We start from the raw sequence: 17500 nt of genomic DNA on the forward strand, positions 1-17500 counted from the left end.
GCCGCACCAGGGTCGCAAACGGGTACCCGTACCCGTACCCGGCCGGGTACGGGTACCCGTTCCCTACCTGTACCCTATCCGAAATGAGTGACAAACGGTTACTCACCAGTGACTCACGGCCTACCCGAACCCGTACCCGGCTGCACCAGGGTCGCAAACGGCTACCCGTACCCGTACCCGGCCGGGTACGGGTAGCCGGGTATCGGGTAGGGTACGGGTATCGGGTACCCGGTTGCGACCTCTGGTTGTAACCCCTCCCCTCCTCCACACACGACGAGTTGACCCCCACCACCAGTCCCCCCCTCCCTCCCCCCCCCCCCAAAAAAAAATTCGACTATGCACCGAAGCGACGGTCGCGAATGCCTTCCGTCCGACGACGATGATTTTTTATTTTTTTTACTCTCTAAGAAGTTTTTTTTTTAATTCCCTTCAGGAGATTGTTCTTAGATTTTTCTTTTCCCGGAAGATCCTCACGCCGGCGTCATTTCCTCCATATCGCCGCCGTAGTTTTCGCGGAACCTTTTCACCGAGTTGCGATATTACCGCCCATCTTATATCCCGTCGGTGGCGTTTCGCCGTCGATGAACCCGGCTTTTCTGTCGCTCGGTGGGTTTGGCGGCCCAGGATTTTTTCGTCACGCGGCCGATCGAAACGATTACCTTTAAGAGGCTCAATCCTGGAGCACATTGCGGGCGACCTCTCTCGACTCCCAACAACATCGCCCGCCCGCTCACCCACCGCTGGCAGATTAGAACCCACCGTGCGCTGTCTACCTCAAAGCTTAAAGATGCCTCTTCTTGGTTATTTCGGTAAAGTCACGTAGAAGGGAAGTAATAAAATAATAAAAATAAAACATAATAAAATAATTTTCACGACGTTTCGGCCACAACGCAAGCAGCCGTCCTCAGGTGAAGACCAGGTCTGTCGGGGAGACAGCGCCATTCATTCAGACGCTGTCTCCCCGACAGACCTGGTCTTCACCTGAGGACGGCTGCTTGCGTTGTGGCCGACACGTCGTGAGAATGATTTTATAATGTTTTATTTTTATTATTTTATTATTTCCCTTCTACGTGACTTTACCGAAAGAACCAAGAAGATGAATCCCTGCAGTCACGAAAGCTTTAAATCGAAACTTAAAGATGCCGTCGCTCGCTTGCTAACCATACTGTGGGTTTGTTCAGCGAGCGCCGCTGTAACAGGACGAAATGAATCCGCGGCAGGACGAATGGATACATCGTCGTGTTGACGCTGAAGGATGCCAATCATCGGGGGTGGCCTGATGTGTGCGGGGGGCTTATTCCATCTACCAATCGTGTCCTTTAGATGCAGAAATTGCGTGCCAAGGGATCGTTTTAACCAACGTGCTCAAAATATCTCAGCTCGATCGATGCTTAATTGTCGTAAACAAAAAAAAAAATATCGGTCGATTCCCGTTCCCAGTATTCCTTAAATGGACAAAACCGCTCCCAATAACTCCATTTTGTGGGCCTAAAACACGAAACATAATTTGTCATTCAACTCCGTCGCGGATTCATTTGTTTTCATCCCGTTGCAGCGCGAACGACGCGTTTTCTCCGCAAAGGAGAGAGAAAAATGGGAACGGATCCCTCGCTCGCTCGCTCTATCCACCTTTCGGGGAACGCGTGGTTCCTTCTTCCCCCCCCCCCTCCGTAGTTTTGGGGGGTCGGGGTTTGTGCCCACCGATGGTAGGGAACGGACATCTCCTGCCAATGCGAATTTTTTTTAAACGCACGCGTGTGTGTGTGTTTGTGTTATGCGCAAGTTGGTTGGGCTTTTACTCATTCTACTTTTCCTCATTCTCCTATTCTTCCTCCACCTCCTCTTTCTCTTTCTCCTCCACCTCATCCTCCCTCTCCACCCCCTCCTTCGCCTTACCTCTTCCTCCTCCTTATATAATTACGCAATCTAACTAAAAAAAAAACCCGTCCATTATGGGTCTGTGTTTGTGTGTGTTTTAAACGTAATCAATGCATTAACAAAATTGTATATGTGAAGCATGCAAGTCATTCTATTAAACTGGTTAAGCAAGAGACGGGTGTGTGTCGTGACAATCTATTGGACGTCCATCACAAAGTCTTCACAACACACTGACATCCCTACCCAAGATGGCCACCAGCACTATGACCCCCTATCAACATGCGTATCTATATCCAAGATGGCCACCAGCACTGTGACCGATCAACACGAGTGTCCCTACCCAAGATGGCCACCAGCACTGTAATCTCCAACACGAGTGTCCCTACCCAAGATGGCCACCAGCACTGTAATCTCCATTAACACGAGTGTCCCTACTCAAGATGGCCACCAGCACTGTAATTTCCAACACGAGTGTCCCTACCCAAGATGGCCACCAGCACTGTAATCTCCATCAACACGAGTGTCCCTACTCAAGATGGCCACCAGCACCGTAATCTCCATCAACACGAATATCCCTACCCAAGATGGCCACCAGCACTAATATCTATCAACATTAATATCCCTACCCAAGATGGCCACCAGCACTGTAATATATCAACACGAATATCCCTACCCAAAATGGCCGCCAGTACTAATATCCGAAACACGAATATCCCTACCAAAGATGGCCACCAGCACTGTAATATATATCAACACGAATATCCCTACCCAAGATGGCCGCCAGCACTAATATCTATCAACACGAATATCCCTACCAAAGATGGCCACCAGCACTGTAATATATAGCAACACGAATATCCCTACCCAAGATGGCCGCCAGCACTAAATCTATCAACACGAATATTCCTACCCAAGATGGCCACCAGCACTGTAATATCTATCAACCATATTCTTGGTTCTTTCGGTAAAGTCACGTAGAAGGGTGAGGTCAATGGCTGGAGAGGCACTGGCTCGTGTCAGAGCCAGACTCACACACTGAGGGGGGCGTGGCCTCACGGAGGGGGCGTGGTGTCCCCTACCCAACATGGCTACCGTGCGTCGTGAACAGCACCCCGTGTCCCCCCTTCCCAACATGGCCACTTTGGGTTGTAAACACCATCCCGTAGTGTCCCCTACCCAACATGGCCACCGTGCGTCGTGAACAGCATCCCGTAGTGTCCCCTACCCAACATGGCCACCGTGCGTTGTGAACACCATCCCGTAGTGTCCCCTACCCAACATGGCCACCCTTCGTCGTGAACACCAGCCCGTGGTGTCCCCTACCCAACATGGCCACCCTTCGTCGTGAACACCAGCCCGTAGTGTCCCCTACCCAACATGGCCACCGTGCGTTGTGAACACTACCCCGTGGTGTCCCCTACCCAACATGGCCACCGTGCATTGTCAACACCACCCCGCGGTGTCCCCTACCCAACATGGCCACCGTGCGTTGTGAACACCACCCCGTGGTGTCCCCTACCCAACATGGCCACCGTGCATTGTGAACACCACCCCGCGGTGTCCCCTACCCAACATGGCCACCGTGCGTTGTGAACACCATCCCGTAGTGTCCCCTACCCAATATGGCCACCGTCCGTCGTGAACACCTCCCCATGGTGTCCCCTACCCAACATGGCCACCGTGCGTTGTGAACACCATCCCGTAGTGTCCCCTACCCAACATGGCCACCTTGCGTTGTGAACGCCACCCCGCGGTGTCCCCTACCCAACATGGCCACCGTGCGTTGTGAACACCTCCCCATGGTGTCCCCTACCCAATATGGCCACCGTCCGTCGTGAACACCTCCCCACGGTGTCCCCTACCCAACATGGCCACCGTGCGTTGTGAACACCATCCCGTAGTGTCCCCTACCCAACAAGGCCACCTTGCGTTGTGAACAACAGCCCATGTTGTCCCCTACCCAACATGGCCACCTGTGCGTCGTGAACAACATCCCGTGGTGTCCCCTACCCAACATGGCCACCGTGCGTTGTGAATGCCACCCCGGGGTCTCCCCTACCCAAGATGGACTCACGGGAAACCTTCGCTGACGTCACTCAGCCGCCGACCAATGGCGAGGCGTGAAAGCGCGCGAAGGGCGAGAGGCCCGCGACGTTTCCCGCCAAATCTGCGATGGCGCCTGTGGGTAACGAAGGCGGTGAGGAGACTTTATATTTTCAATTTTTTGTTATCTTTTAAATTACAAAATGTGTTTTTGTTACGCCGTGGACTGCTCGATGCAAACTCGCCAGCCCCTCGACCGATTTCCTCAGCTTGCTCTTCACGTAATGCCGAGTCAAACTCAACATAGAAGGCTACGGTTTTTTGTTTTGAGGCTGAGCCGACCTAGACGAGCGCCAGTCTCAAATGACTTAACCTCGTGTAGCGGTAGTGCAGTTAAGGGTGGCCACAGGGAAGACAAAGGCGGCCGGGCGTGGGTGCTGTCCACCCACCCCCCTCGTGTTCCCGCAGTGCCGCTCGCTAACAGCACTTGCCCCTACAGTCTGTTACAGGCTACACGGGGGACCTTTGTCTTTGTATCCCTATTCGTGGGAGATATCTGCATCGGTCATGGGCCTCCCCTAGGTCGACTCAGCCTCAAATGAGTGACCTGGTGTAGCGTGGACCTTTGTGTCTACCTTCATAGGTGCTGCTACTAACAGCACTTGCCCCTACAGTCTGTAGAGGCTACACGGGGGACCTTTGTCTGTGTCTACCTTCATAGGTGCTGCTACTAACAGCACTTGCCCCTACAGTCTGTAGAGGCTACACGGGGAACCTTTGTCTTTGTGTCTACCTTCATAGGTGCTGCTACTCGCTACTAACAGCACTTGCCCCAGCAGTCTGTTGAGGCTACACGGGGGACCTTTGTCTGTGTCAACCTTCATAGTTGCTGCTGCTACTCGCTACTAACAGCACTTGCCCCCTAAATCAATGAAGGCTACACGGGGGATCTTTGTCTTTGTGTGCGCGTGCTGGTGTAGCGGTGGTTCGGGCTGAACGATTAATCGATTTCAAATCGATTAAACAATCCCAATAAGAAAGTAAACATGACTTTTCAATTCGCAAAAAAATCGCAGCCATTGAGATTTGCTAATCGCATTGTTTCAAATTGCGATTAATCGATTTGAAATTGCGATTAATCGATTTGAAATCGATTAATCGCAATTCGAAACAATGCGATTAGCAAATCTCAAAGGCTGCGATTTTTTTGCGATTTTAAAAGTCCTATTGCTTATTGGAATTGTTTTCTTTTTAAATCCTTTACATTAAGTTCACTTGCTTGCTTGCTTGCGCGCTTACGACCGTGCAAATCTTTCGGTCGTTTTTTAACCCACTTCCCGTGATCCAATCGAGCTGACATTTTGCACACAGACTCGTTGTGCGTGACAATTTATTTTCGTGAAAAAAAAATTCCTAAATTTTACACCTTTTAGGAAATGTTTTTTTTATATTTAATTACCAATTGCTTAATGGTGGCAGACAATCATCTGACCCATAGGTGGCAGCCATCTCAAGCCAGAGGACGAGAGGACTCTAGCCGCCCGTTTCAAAGACAAATGGTGGACTGGGTTGTGGCCCATTGAACACGCATATTAAGGATTTATAGTGAAAAACGTTGTTTTTACGGGTTAATTTTTTTAATTATTATTGTAACTTTATTTTTTTAACTTAACAATTGTTCCATGTTTGATTGTTCTATTTCAATTAATATATTTAAATAAATACATGTTGGAAGCAATTCATATCTTTTGAGTTCTAATCCTTGCATTATAATGTATAGAGCAGTTCATATTTTTAAATCCTTTATATTAAGTTTGCGTGCTTGCTTGCTTGCTTGCGTGCGCGCTTGCTTGCTTGCTTAGGACCGTGCAAATCTTTCGGTCGTTTTTTAACCCACTTCCCGTGATCCAATCGAGCCGACATTTTCCACACAGACTCGTTGTGCCAGACAATTATTGTTCGTGAAAAAAAAATTCCCAAAATTTTACACTTTTTAGGCAAAAAAAAATGATTTTACATATATTCAAATAGAACGCATTCATGGCTTTGGCTGAACGTCAGAGTGTAAGAGCCCAGAGCGTAACCCCTCCACAGGCCGTGGCGGAGTAGCGCAGTTGGTAGCGCCCTCGCTTCCCATGCCAAAGGTCGCGGGATCGATCCCCGCGTCCTCCACAGGCGAATATATTTTTAAATCCTTTATATTAAGTTCGCTTGCTTGCTTGCGTGCTTGCTTGCTTAGGACCGTGCAAATCTTTCGGTCGTTTTTTAACCCACTTCCCGTGATCCAATCGAGCTGACATTTTCCACACAGACTCGTTGTGCGAGACAATTAATGTTTGTGAAAAAAAATTCCCTAAATTTTACACTGTTTAGGGAAAACAAATTAAATATTTAATTACCAATTGCTTAATACTGGCAGACAATCATCTGACCCATAGGTGGCAGCCATCTCAAGCCAGAGGACGAGAAGACTCTAGCCGCCACGCATATAAAGGATTTATAGTGAAAAACTTTGTTTTTACGGGTTTACTTGTTACGGTATCATGTGCTATTGCTCCATCGCATGTTTTAAATTTATCGCACAGTGAATATTAAATCGCAAATCAAATCGCAACGTCTGTCAGAAAAATCGCAAGATTCAGATTTTCCCCAAATCGTCCAGCCATAGCGGTGGTGTAGTAAAGATCATTGCTGGGGGAGACAAAGACGGCAGGGGGTGGTTGCTGACACAGGGTGGTGGTGGTGGTCTTTGTCCCTTTATTATTTACACGCTTTCATTGAACTCACTCTGTCTAAATTTCGATTTAAAGCTTTCGTGACTGCAGGGATTCATCTTCTTGGTTCTTTCGGTAAAGTCACGTAGAATGGAAATAATAAAATAATAAAAATAAAACATTATACAATTATTCTGTCTCCTCGACAGACCTGTTTTTCACCTGAGGACGGCTGCTTGCGTTGTGGCGGAAACGTCGTGAGAATTATTTTATTATGTTTTATTTTTATTATTTTATTACTTCCCTTCTACGTGACTTTACCGAAAGAACCAAGAAGATGAATCCCTGCAGTCACGAAAGCTTTAAATCGATATATTTTTTGTGTAGGTCAAAAACGCCGCGCTCCCTAAACTGTGGAATTTTTAAGGGACGCCCCACGGGTTTTATGTTTTAGTTACAAATGTCCAAAAATATTCCCATCAGCTGGTGACGGCTGAAAGAAAAATTCCTTGTTACTTTTTAATGCACTTTAAAATAAAACCGTTGTCTTTAAAAAAAAAAAAAATTTTAAGGAGTTTTTTTTTGCCCTCCCTGAAGATTCCCTCGCCAGCTCCAGGAGTCGCCGCGACAAGAAGGACACGGCTGGTCGCAGCGCCGCCTTGGAGAAACTTCGCAAGGCGAAGGCCGGGGAGAAGGTCTCCTACGAGGTACAACCCCCACCCCGTCACCTCCACCACCACCAGTTGTGGCACCTCGCAGCAAGAGGCTGTGACGAGTTTGATTCCTCGACTAGAGGGCGGGCGTTGTGCGCGTTGTTCGTGGCGGAGGCGCCCCACTCACTCCCGCACTTACTCACTTGCTCACCTACTCACCCACCCACTCACTCACTTACTCACCCACTTACCCACCCACTTACTTACTCATCCACTTACCCACTCACCTACTCACCCATCCTCTCACTCACTCACTCACCCACTTACTCATCCACCCACTCACTCACTTACCCATCCATTCACTCACCCACCCACCCACTCACTCACCCACTCACTCACCCACTCACTTACTCACCCACTCACTCACCCATCCACTCACTCACTTACTCACCCACTCACTCACCCACTCACTTACTCACCCACTCACTTACTCACCCACCCACTTACCCACTTACTCACTTGCTTAACTTCTCACCCACCCACTCACTCACCCACTTACTCACCCACTCACTTACCCACCCACTCACTTATTCACCCACTCACTTATTCACCCACTCACCCACTAACTCATTTACTCACCCACCCACTCACTCACCCACTCACTTACCCACTCACTGACCTACTCACTCACTTACTCACCCACTCACTCACCTACTCACCCATCCACCCACTCACTCACCCACTTACTCGCCCACCCACCCACTCACTTACTCACTCACCCACCCAATCACTTACCCACCCACCCATTCACTCACCCACTCACTCACCCACCCACTCACTCACTTTCTCATTTACCCACCCACTCACCCACTCACTCACTTACTCACCCACTTACCCACTCACTTACTCACCCACCCACTCACTCACCCACCCATCTATTCACTCACCCACTCACTCACCCACTTACTCACCCACTCACTTACTCACCCACCCACTCACTCACTTTCTCACTTACCCGCTCACTCACCCACTCACTCACCCACTCACTCACCCACTCACTGACCTACTCACTCACTCACCCACTCACTTACCCACCCACCCACCCACTCACCCACCCACTCACCCACCCACCCACTCACTCACACACTTACATACACTCATACCCAGATACACACGCACACAGCTGAAAAACAGCTGTACAGCCACAATGCAGATTTTTTTTAGGGTTAGATTGCATAAATATTCAAATGTGTCGTTAAACCCGCCACCACCCGACACAGCCAATCAGTCAGGTTTGTCATGTAAACAGAACGTGCCAGTTAGTTACTAGTACAGCACCAGTGTATAGTGTAGTGTGTAGTGTCTAGTGTAGTGTATATAGTGTAGTGTATAGTGTAGTGTATAGTGTAGTATACTAGTACAGCACTAGTGAATAGTGCAGTGTATAGTGCAGTGTATAGTGTAGTGTGTAGTGTATAGTGTAGTGTATATAGTGTAGTATACTAGTACAGCACTAGTGAATAGTGTAGTGTATAGTGCAGTGTATAGTGTAGTGTATAGTGTAGTGTATAGTATAGTGTAGTGTATTGTATAGTGTAGTATACTAGTACATCACTAGTGTATAGTGTAGTGTATAGTGTAGTGTAGTAGTACAGCACTAGTGTATAGTGTCGTATATAGTGTAGTGTATAGTGTACTAGTACAACACACCGGTTGTGTGTTGGAGTGCCAAGCCACAACATTTACAATCTGAGTACCGGGACTTTTCGCCAGTAATCACAACCAGCTTCATCAGGCGACAGCCACATTAGTGGCTGGGCTGTACAGCCCCTTGGGCTTCACCTGCTAAAAAATTAACCCGTAAAAACAAAGTTCTTCACTATAAATCCTTTATATGCGTGGCATCGGTTTTATTTTATTATTCATTTCTGTTTTTCTTGAGTAACAGTTTAATTTTTATCACATTGGTATTTTAAATTAAATATGAATTTTTTTTTTTCCTAAAAAGTGGAAAATTTTGGAAAAAATGTTTCTCACGAAAATAAATTGTCACGCACAACGAGTCTGTGTGCAAAATGTCAGCTCGATAGGATGACGGGAAGTGGGTTAAAAAACGACCGAAAGATTTTGCACGGTCGTAAGCAAGCAAGCAAGCAGGTGAACTTAATATAAAGGATTTAATAATTGGTTCTTTACCCTTCTATCTGGCAACAAAACTGACACCTTTTTACAAGGAGTCATGTTTGAATAGACCGCAATACCTGCAGTCATAATGCAATCAAAAAACACAACTCTGATAATGTGCACTGTCATTGAAGTTGATTGGTCCACACCCGAGACAGCTTTCCTTAGAGCCTAGTCTCACATGGGTTGGACCAGATGACGCCAAAAGGCGCACAACTCAACGACAATGCACCATCAGAGTATGAGAGCTCGGGGCAAGCATCTACACTATGGGAACCTCATTTGCCAGTAAAAATATGATAATTGGTTCTTTACCCTTCTATCTGCCCCGAGCTCTCATACTCTGATGGTGCATTGTCGTTGAGTTGTGCGCCTTTTGGCGTCATCTGGTCCAACCCATGTGAGACTAGGCTCTAAGGAAAGCTGTCTCGGGTGTGGACCAATCAACTTCAAGGACAGTGCAAACATCATCAGAGTTGTGTTTTTTGTTTGTATTATGACTGCAGGTATTGCGGTCTATTCAAACATGACTCCTTGTAAAAAGGTGTCAGTTTTGTTGCCAGATAGAAGGGTAAAGAACCAGTTATCATATTTTTACTGGCAAATGAGGTTCCCATAATAAAGGATTTAATAAAGGATTTAAAAATACAAGTTTTAGTTCGGCGTACGCTTGCGCGCGTGTAGACTTAACGGGGTTGGGGGGGCAATCTTTGACTTCCAGGTGGAGGACGTGACGCGTGTTTACGACGAGGTGACGGAGGAGGAGTACTCGAACCGCGTGCGGGATCGCCAGGACGACGATTGGATCGTGGACGATGGTAACGATGCCCCGTGCTGCTCCTTCGGTGCCTGCGTTGAGTTTGCTGGGAGCCTACGGGCTTCTGTGTGAGTCTGTGGGTCTCAGTGCGAGTCTGTGGATCTCTGTGTGAGCCTGTGGGTCTCTGTGTGAGTTTGTGGGTGTCTTTGCGAGTCTGTGGATCTCTGTGTGAGTCTGTGAGTCTCTGTGTGAGTCTGTGGGTCTCTCTGTGTGAGTCTGTGGGTCTCTCTGTGTGAGTCTGTGGGTCTCTGTGTGAGTCTGTGGGTGTCTGTGTGAGTCTGTGGGTCTCTGTGTGAGTCTGTGGGTCTCTGTGTGAGTCTGTGGGTGTCTTTGCGAGTCTGTGGGTCTCTGTGTGAGTCTGTGGGCTTCTCTGTGTGAGTCTGTGGGTCTCAGTGCGAGTCTGTGGATCTCTGTGTGAGCCTGTGGATCTCTGTGTGAGCCTGTGGATCTCTGTGTGAGTCTGTGGGCTTCTATGTGAGTCTGTGGGTCTCTGTGGGAGCCTGTGGGTCTCTCTGAGTGAGTCCGTGGGTCTCTGTGTGAGTTTGTGGGTCTCTGTGTGAGTCTGTGGGCTTCTCTGTGTGAGTCTGTGGGACTCTGTGTGAGTCTTTAGGTCTCTGTGTGAGTCTGTAGGTCTCTGTGTGAGTCTGTGGGTCTCTGTGAGTCTGTGGGTATCTGTGTAAGTCTATGGATCTCTGTGTGAGTCTGTGGGTCTCTGTGTGAGTCTGTGGATCTCTGTGTGAGCCTGTGGATATCTGTGTGAGTCTGTGGGCTTCTCTGTGTGAGTCTGTGGGTCTCTGTGCGAGTCTGTGGGTGTCTGTGTGAGTCTGTGGGCTTCTCTGTGTGAGTCTGTGGGCTTCTCTGTGTGAGTCTGTGGGTGTCTGTGTGAGCCTGTGGCTCTCTGTGTGAGTCTTTAGGTCTCTGTGTGAGTCTGTAGGTCTCTGTGTGAGTCTGTGGGTCTCTGTGAGTCTGTGGGTATCTGTGTAAGTCTATGGGTCTCTGTGTGAGTCTGTAGGTCTCTGTTTGAGTCTGTGGGTCTCTGTGAGTCTGTGGGTATCTGTGTAAGTCTATGGGTCTCTGTGTGAGTCTGTAGGTCTCTGTGTGAGTATGTGGGTCTCTGTGTGAGTCGATGGGTCTCTGTGTGAGTCTGTGGGTCTCTGTGTGCGTCTGTGGGTCTCTGTGTGAGTCTACGGGTCTCTGTGTGAGTCTACGGGTCTCTATGTGAGTCTGTGGGTCTCTGTGTGAGGCTGTGGGTGTCTGTGTGAGTCTGTGGGTCTCTGTGTGAGTCTGTGGGTGTCTGTGCGAGTCTGTGGGCTTCTCTGTGTGAGTCTGTGGGTCTCTGTGTGAGTCTGTGGATCTCTGTGTGAGTCTGTGGGTCTCTGTGTGCGTCTGTGGGTCTCCGTGTGAGTCTACGGGTCTCTGTGTGAGTCTACGGGTCTCTGTGCGTGTCTGTGGATCTGTATAAGTCTACGGGTCTCTGTGTGAGTCTACGGGTCTCTGTTGCACCCTTAATCTCTCACGGCTTGACTTCCTCCGTTGAATCCACGCCCGAGTTTCAACTCCCTCCGCTCCCGACCCGCAGACGGCATCGGCTACGTCGAGGACGGCCGTGAGGTTTTTGACGATGAGCTGACCGAGGATGTCCTGGAGAGTCGCAACAAGGGTGAGAACGATCACCGCCCCCTCGCCCCCCTCACCTCTTCGCCACCTCATCGTCACTCTTCCACATCGTGGTACGGGCTGCCACTTGGCGTGCCGTGAGACTGTGACAGATACCACGGTGATGTGGTATTTGTCACGATCGTGGATTATCCGCGATCGTGGATTATCCGCGATCGTGGATTATCCGCGATCGTGAATCATCCCCCGGGCGTCCTCACAGTCGTTAGCGCGGATAATCGTGAGTCCGCTGTGCTGTACGCTCATTTTTAATGTTTCTTTCTCGGGGTTGCCCCGGTTGGGCCCCTCGCCGGTTGGGCGTGCCCGCAGACCGCAAGGGAGCTGGCTCCTCCCGCAAGACCGACGGTGGGGAGGCAAAGAAGCCGGTCACCAAGTCGAGCAACATCAAGAGCATGTTCATGGCGAGCGGCGGAAAGAAGACGTTGGAGGTGCCGTGCCTACCCCTCCACCCTCCCTCCCCCCCCCAATTAACGAGCGTTTATACATGTGGGAGGAAACCCACGCATGCGAGGGGGCAACGCTGTATTCCATCAAGGCGAGCTAGCGTAGACACCCGCTCACGGGAAGTGAACGTGGAACAGATGGAGATTAGTCCACACGCGGGGTGGAAGGGAGTGAGATGGAACAGATGGAGATTAGTCCACCCGCGGGATAGAGGGGAGTGAGATGGAACAGATGGAGTTTCGTCCACACACGGGGTAGAAGGGAGTGAGATGGAACAGATGGAGATTAGTCCACCCGCGGGGTAGAAGGGAGTGAGATGGAACAGATGGAGATTAGTCCACCCGCGGGGTAGAAGGGAGTGAGATGGAACAGATGGAGATTAGTCCACCCGCGGGGTAGAGGGGAGTGAGATGGAACAGATGGAGATTAGTCCACCCGCGGGGTAGAAGGGAGTGAGATGGAACAGATGGAGATTAGTCCACCCGCGGGGTAGAGGGGAGTGAGATGGAACAGATGGAGATTAGTCCACCCGCGGGGTAGAAGGGAGTGAGATGGAACAGATGGAGATTAGTCCACACGCAGGGTGGAAGGGAGTGAGATGGAACAGATGGAGATTAGTCCACCCGCGGGGTAGAAGGGAGTGAGATGGAACAGATGGAGTTTCGTCCACACACGGAGTGGAAGGGAGTGAGATGGAACAGATGGAGATTAGTCCACCCGCGGGGTAGAAGGGAGTGAGATGGAACAGATGGAGATTAGTCCACCCGCGGGGTAGAAGGGAGTGAGATGGAACAGATGGAGATTAGTCCACCCGCGGGGTAGAAGGGAGTGAGATGGAACAGATGGAGATTAGTCCACCCGCGGGGTAGAGGGGAGTGAGATGGAACAGATGGAGATTAGTCCACACACGGGGTGGAAGGGAGTGAGATGGAACAGATGGAGATTAGTCCACACACGGGGTAGAGGGGAGTGAGATGGAACAGATGGAGATTAGTCCACACACGTGGTAGAAGGGAGTGAGATGGAACAGATGGAGATTAGTCCACCCGCGGGGTAGAAGGGAGTGAGATGGAACAGATGGAGATTAGTCCACCCGCGGGGTAGAGGGGAGTGAGATGGAACAGATGGAGATTAGTCCACCTGCGGGGTAGAAAGGAGTGAGATGGAACAGATGGAGATTAGTCCACCCGCGGGGTAGAAGGGAGTGAGATGGAACAGATGGAGATTAGTCCACCCGCGGGGTAGAATGGATTGAGATGGAACAGATGGAGATTAGTCCACACACGAGGTAGAAGGGAGTGAGATGGAACAGATGGAGATTAGTCCACCCGCGGGGTAGAAGGGAGTGAGATGGAACAGATGGAGATTAGTCCACCCGCGGGGTAGAAGGGAGTGAGATGGAACAGATGGAGATTAGTCCACCCGCGGGGTAGAGGGGAGTGAGATGGAACAGATGGAGATTAGTCCACCCGCGGGGTAGAAGGGAGTGAGATGGAACAGATGGAGATTAGTCCACCCGCGGGGTAGAATGGATTGAGATGGAACAGATGGAGATTAGTCCACACACGGCGTAGAAGGGAGTGAGATGGAACAGATGGAGATTAGTCCACCCGCGGGGTGGAAGGGAGTGAGATGGAACAGATGGAGATTAGTCCACCCGCGGGGTGGAAGGGAGTGAGATGGAACAGATGGAGATTAGTCCACCCGCGGGGTAGAGGGGAGTGAGATGGAACAGATGGAGATTAGTCCACCCGCGGGGTAGAAGGGAGTGAGATGGAACAGATGGAGATTAGTCCACCCGCGGGGTAGAAGGGAGTGAGATGGAACAGATGGAGATTAGTCCACCCGCGGGGTAGAGGGGAGTGAGATGGAACAGATGGAGATTAGTCCACCCGCGGGGTAGAAGGGAGTGAGATGGAACAGATGGAGATTAGTCCACCCGCGGGGTGGAAGGGAGTGAGATGGAACAGATGGAGATTAGGCCACCCGCGGGGTAGAAGGGAGTGAGATGGAACAGATGGAGATTAGTCCACCCGCGGGGTAGAAGGGAGTGAGATGGAACAGATGGAGATTAGTCCACCCGCGGGGTAGAAGGGAGTGAGATGGAACAGATGGAGATTAGTCCACCCGCGGGGTAGAGGGGAGTGAGATGGAACAGATGGAGATTAGTCCACCCGCGGGGTAGAAGGGAGTGAGATGGAACAGATGGAGATTAGTCCACCCGCGGGGTAGAAGGGAGTGAGATGGAACAGATGGAGATTAGTCCACCCGCGGGGTGGAAGGGAGTGAGATGGAACAGATGGAGATTAGTCCACCCGCGGGGTAGAAGGGAGTGAGATGGAACAGATGGAGATTAGTCCACCCGCGGGGTAGAAGGGAGTGAGATGGAACAGATGGAGATTAGTCCACCCGCGGGGTAGAGGGGAGTGAGATGGAACAGATGGAGATTAGTCCACACACGGGGTAGAAGGGATTGAGATGGAACAGATGGAGATTAGTCCACCCGCGGGGTAGAAGGGAGTGAGATGGAACAGATGGAGATTAGTCCACCCGCGGGGTAGAAGGGATTGAGATGGAACAGATGGAGATTAGTCCACCCGCGGGGTAGAAGGGAGTGAGATGGAACAGATGGAGATTAGTCCACCCACGGGGTAGAAGGGATTGAGATGGAACAGATGGAGATTAGTCCACCCGCGGGGTAGAGGGGAGTGAGATGGAACAGATGGAGATTAGTCCACCCGCGGGGTGGAAGGGAGTGAGATAGAACAGATGGAGATTAGTCCACCCGCGGGGTGGAAGGGAGTGAGATGGAACAGATGGAGATTAGTCCACCCGCGGGGTAGAAGGGAGTGAGATGGAACAGATGGAGATTAGTCCACCCGCGGGGTAGAAGGGAGTGAGATGGAACAGATGGAGATTAGTCCACACGCGGGGTAGAGGGGAGTGAGATGGAACAGATGGAGATTAGTCCACCCGCGGGGTAGAAGGGAGTGAGATGGAACAGATGGAGATTAGTCCACCCGCGGGGTAGAAGGGAGTGAGATGGAACAGATGGAGATTAGTCCACCCGCGGGGTAGAAGGGAGTGAGATGGAACAGATGGAGATTAGGCCACCCGCGGGGTAGAAGGGAGTGAGATGGAACAGATGGAGATTAGTCCACCCGCGGGGTAGAAGGGAGTGAGATGGGACAGATGGAGATTAGTCCACCCGCGGGGTAGAAGGGAGTGAGATGGAACAGATGGAGATTAGTCCACCCGCGGGGTAGAAGGGAGTGAGAAGGAACAGATGGAGATTAGTCCACACACTCTTGAGAGAGATGGAACAGATGGAGATTAGTCCACCCGCGGGGTAGAAGGGAGTGAGATGGAACAGATGGAGATTAGTCCACACACGGGGTAGAAGGCAGTGAGATGGAACAGATGGAGATTAGTCCACACACGGGGTAGAATGGATTGAGATGGAACAGATGGAGATTAGGCCACACACTTTGACGCACCTCCTACATGCTCATGGCAACAAAAACGTTGACACTTATTGTGTGGCCCCCCTTCATCTACCCCCCCGTGTGTTCTTTTGTTTTTTGCAGAAGGACGTGGATCTGTCGAAAGACGACCTGCTCGGGGACATCTTGCAGGACCTCCAGTCCGAGGTGGGGTTGTTGTACGCGTGCGTGTGTGCGCATGCGTGTGTGCGCGTGTGTGTGCGCGCGTGTGTGTGCGCGTGTGTGTGTGTGCGTGTGTGTGTGCGCGTGTGTGTGCGTGTGTGTGTGCGCGTGTGTGTGTGCGCGTGTGTGTGCGCGTGTGTGTGTGCGTGTGTGTGTGCGTGTGTGCGTGTGTGTGTGCGTGTGTACGTGGACCCCCCTAGTGGAGCAACTTCGCCGGTTGGAAACATTTAGGCTGGCCTGCCTACGATCCATCCTGGGTTTAACCAGGCTGGATTGTGTGAGGAGCTCACAAGTCCTTGAAAGATCTGGGCAAAGTCCCATCAGTGAGCTCCTCCGGCAGGCAAGGCTGCGTTGGCTGGGTCATGTAGCCCGCATGCCCAGCCACCGCATGCCTAAACAGCTTTTGTTCGGCCGGATCGAGGGGGCTAAACGGGCGCGGCACGGGCTAGAGAAGAGATGGAGTGATGTGGTACAGGAGGATGTGGAGCTGAGTGGACTTGCCGATGACTGGTACCAGCGGTGTCAAGATCGGCCTCAGTGGAGGAGGCTCGTGAAGGACGCTACTGGGCAGTTGGAGGCAGTCGCCCTCCAACAACAACGGAGGGCGGAGGAGCGACGCTCACAACAACGAGCGGAGCGCCGGGTGGCTAAAGCACAGCAAGTTGGCACAGTAGGGGGCACAGGTGGTGCATCAGCCAGTCATCTCGGTCATCTCGGTCAGTCGACCCGTGGCACCTGGGTCTGCCCCGTGACCTCCTGCCAGCGGGCGTTCGACACTTCACGTGGCCTCAGGGTGCACATGGCCTGGCACAAGCGTCGTGGTGACGTCACCGCCACTTAGTGGCGAATGGCGGTTGTTGTTGTTGTTGTGTGTGCGCGTGTGTGTGCGCGTGTGTGTGTGCGTGTGTGTGTGCGTGTGTGCGTGTGTGTGTGCGTGTGTGTGTGCGCGTGTGTGCGTGTGCGTGTGTGTGTGCGCGCGTGTGTGTGCGTGTGTGTGTGTGTGTGTGTGTGCGTGTGTGTGCGTGTGTGTGTGTGTGTGTGCGTGTGTGCGCGTGTGTGTGTGTGTGCGCGTGTGCGACAGCCCCGAACCTCCGGTCACGTCCCTCCTCTATACTCTCCGGCGTGGCCAGGCCCCGCCTCCGGCCACGCCCCCCTTCTAGAACCTTCGAGCACGTTCCCGGAGCTTCCCGACCCGTGAACTGTCGGCAGCGTGATCCTTCGACGCTTCACGTGGTCTCAAAGTGGGGGGGGGCAGAGGTCGCAAACGGGTTTTGATTCCTTACCCGGCCGCACCAGGGTCGCAAACGGGTACCCGTACCCGGCCGTACCCGATTGCGACCTCTGGGATGAAGCCATGTTGCAGGCGCGGGTGGGTTGATTCTAGGAACTTGAATTGTGAGAAGAGACAAGACGTTGGGAAATGAG

The 17500-nt window shown here is 51.3% G+C and overlaps 2 protein-coding genes across 2 annotated transcripts in view; both read left to right on the forward strand.

Moving 5' to 3' along the window:
- The window catches only part of LOC144741127 (uncharacterized), a 1928-nt gene extending 1637 nt beyond the window's left edge, over window positions 1–291 (forward strand). The window contains exon 2 of the mRNA XM_078623762.1: window positions 1–291. This exon is cut by the window's left edge and continues 824 nt beyond it. The gene's annotated coding sequence lies outside the window, so the exon portion shown is untranslated.
- A 3701-nt stretch (window positions 292–3992) lies between these two features.
- POLA1 (DNA polymerase alpha 1, catalytic subunit) overlaps window positions 3993–17500 on the forward strand; it is a 41158-nt gene continuing 27650 nt past the window's right edge. Inside the window, exons 1-6 of the mRNA XM_078623763.1 lie at window positions 3993–4075; window positions 7233–7342; window positions 10194–10290; window positions 11869–11949; window positions 12276–12394; window positions 15998–16060. Of these exons, the coding sequence (XP_078479889.1) occupies window positions 4051–4075; window positions 7233–7342; window positions 10194–10290; window positions 11869–11949; window positions 12276–12394; window positions 15998–16060 (495 nt within the window). The 5' untranslated portion in view covers window positions 3993–4050. The remainder of the gene's footprint in view (window positions 4076–7232; window positions 7343–10193; window positions 10291–11868; window positions 11950–12275; window positions 12395–15997; window positions 16061–17500) is intronic.

Source organism: Lampetra planeri, unplaced genomic scaffold, assembly GCF_965212315.1.
Source record: "Lampetra planeri unplaced genomic scaffold, kcLamPlan1.2.h2 scaffold_431, whole genome shotgun sequence".
Lineage (NCBI taxonomy): Eukaryota > Metazoa > Chordata > Hyperoartia > Petromyzontiformes > Petromyzontidae > Lampetra > Lampetra planeri.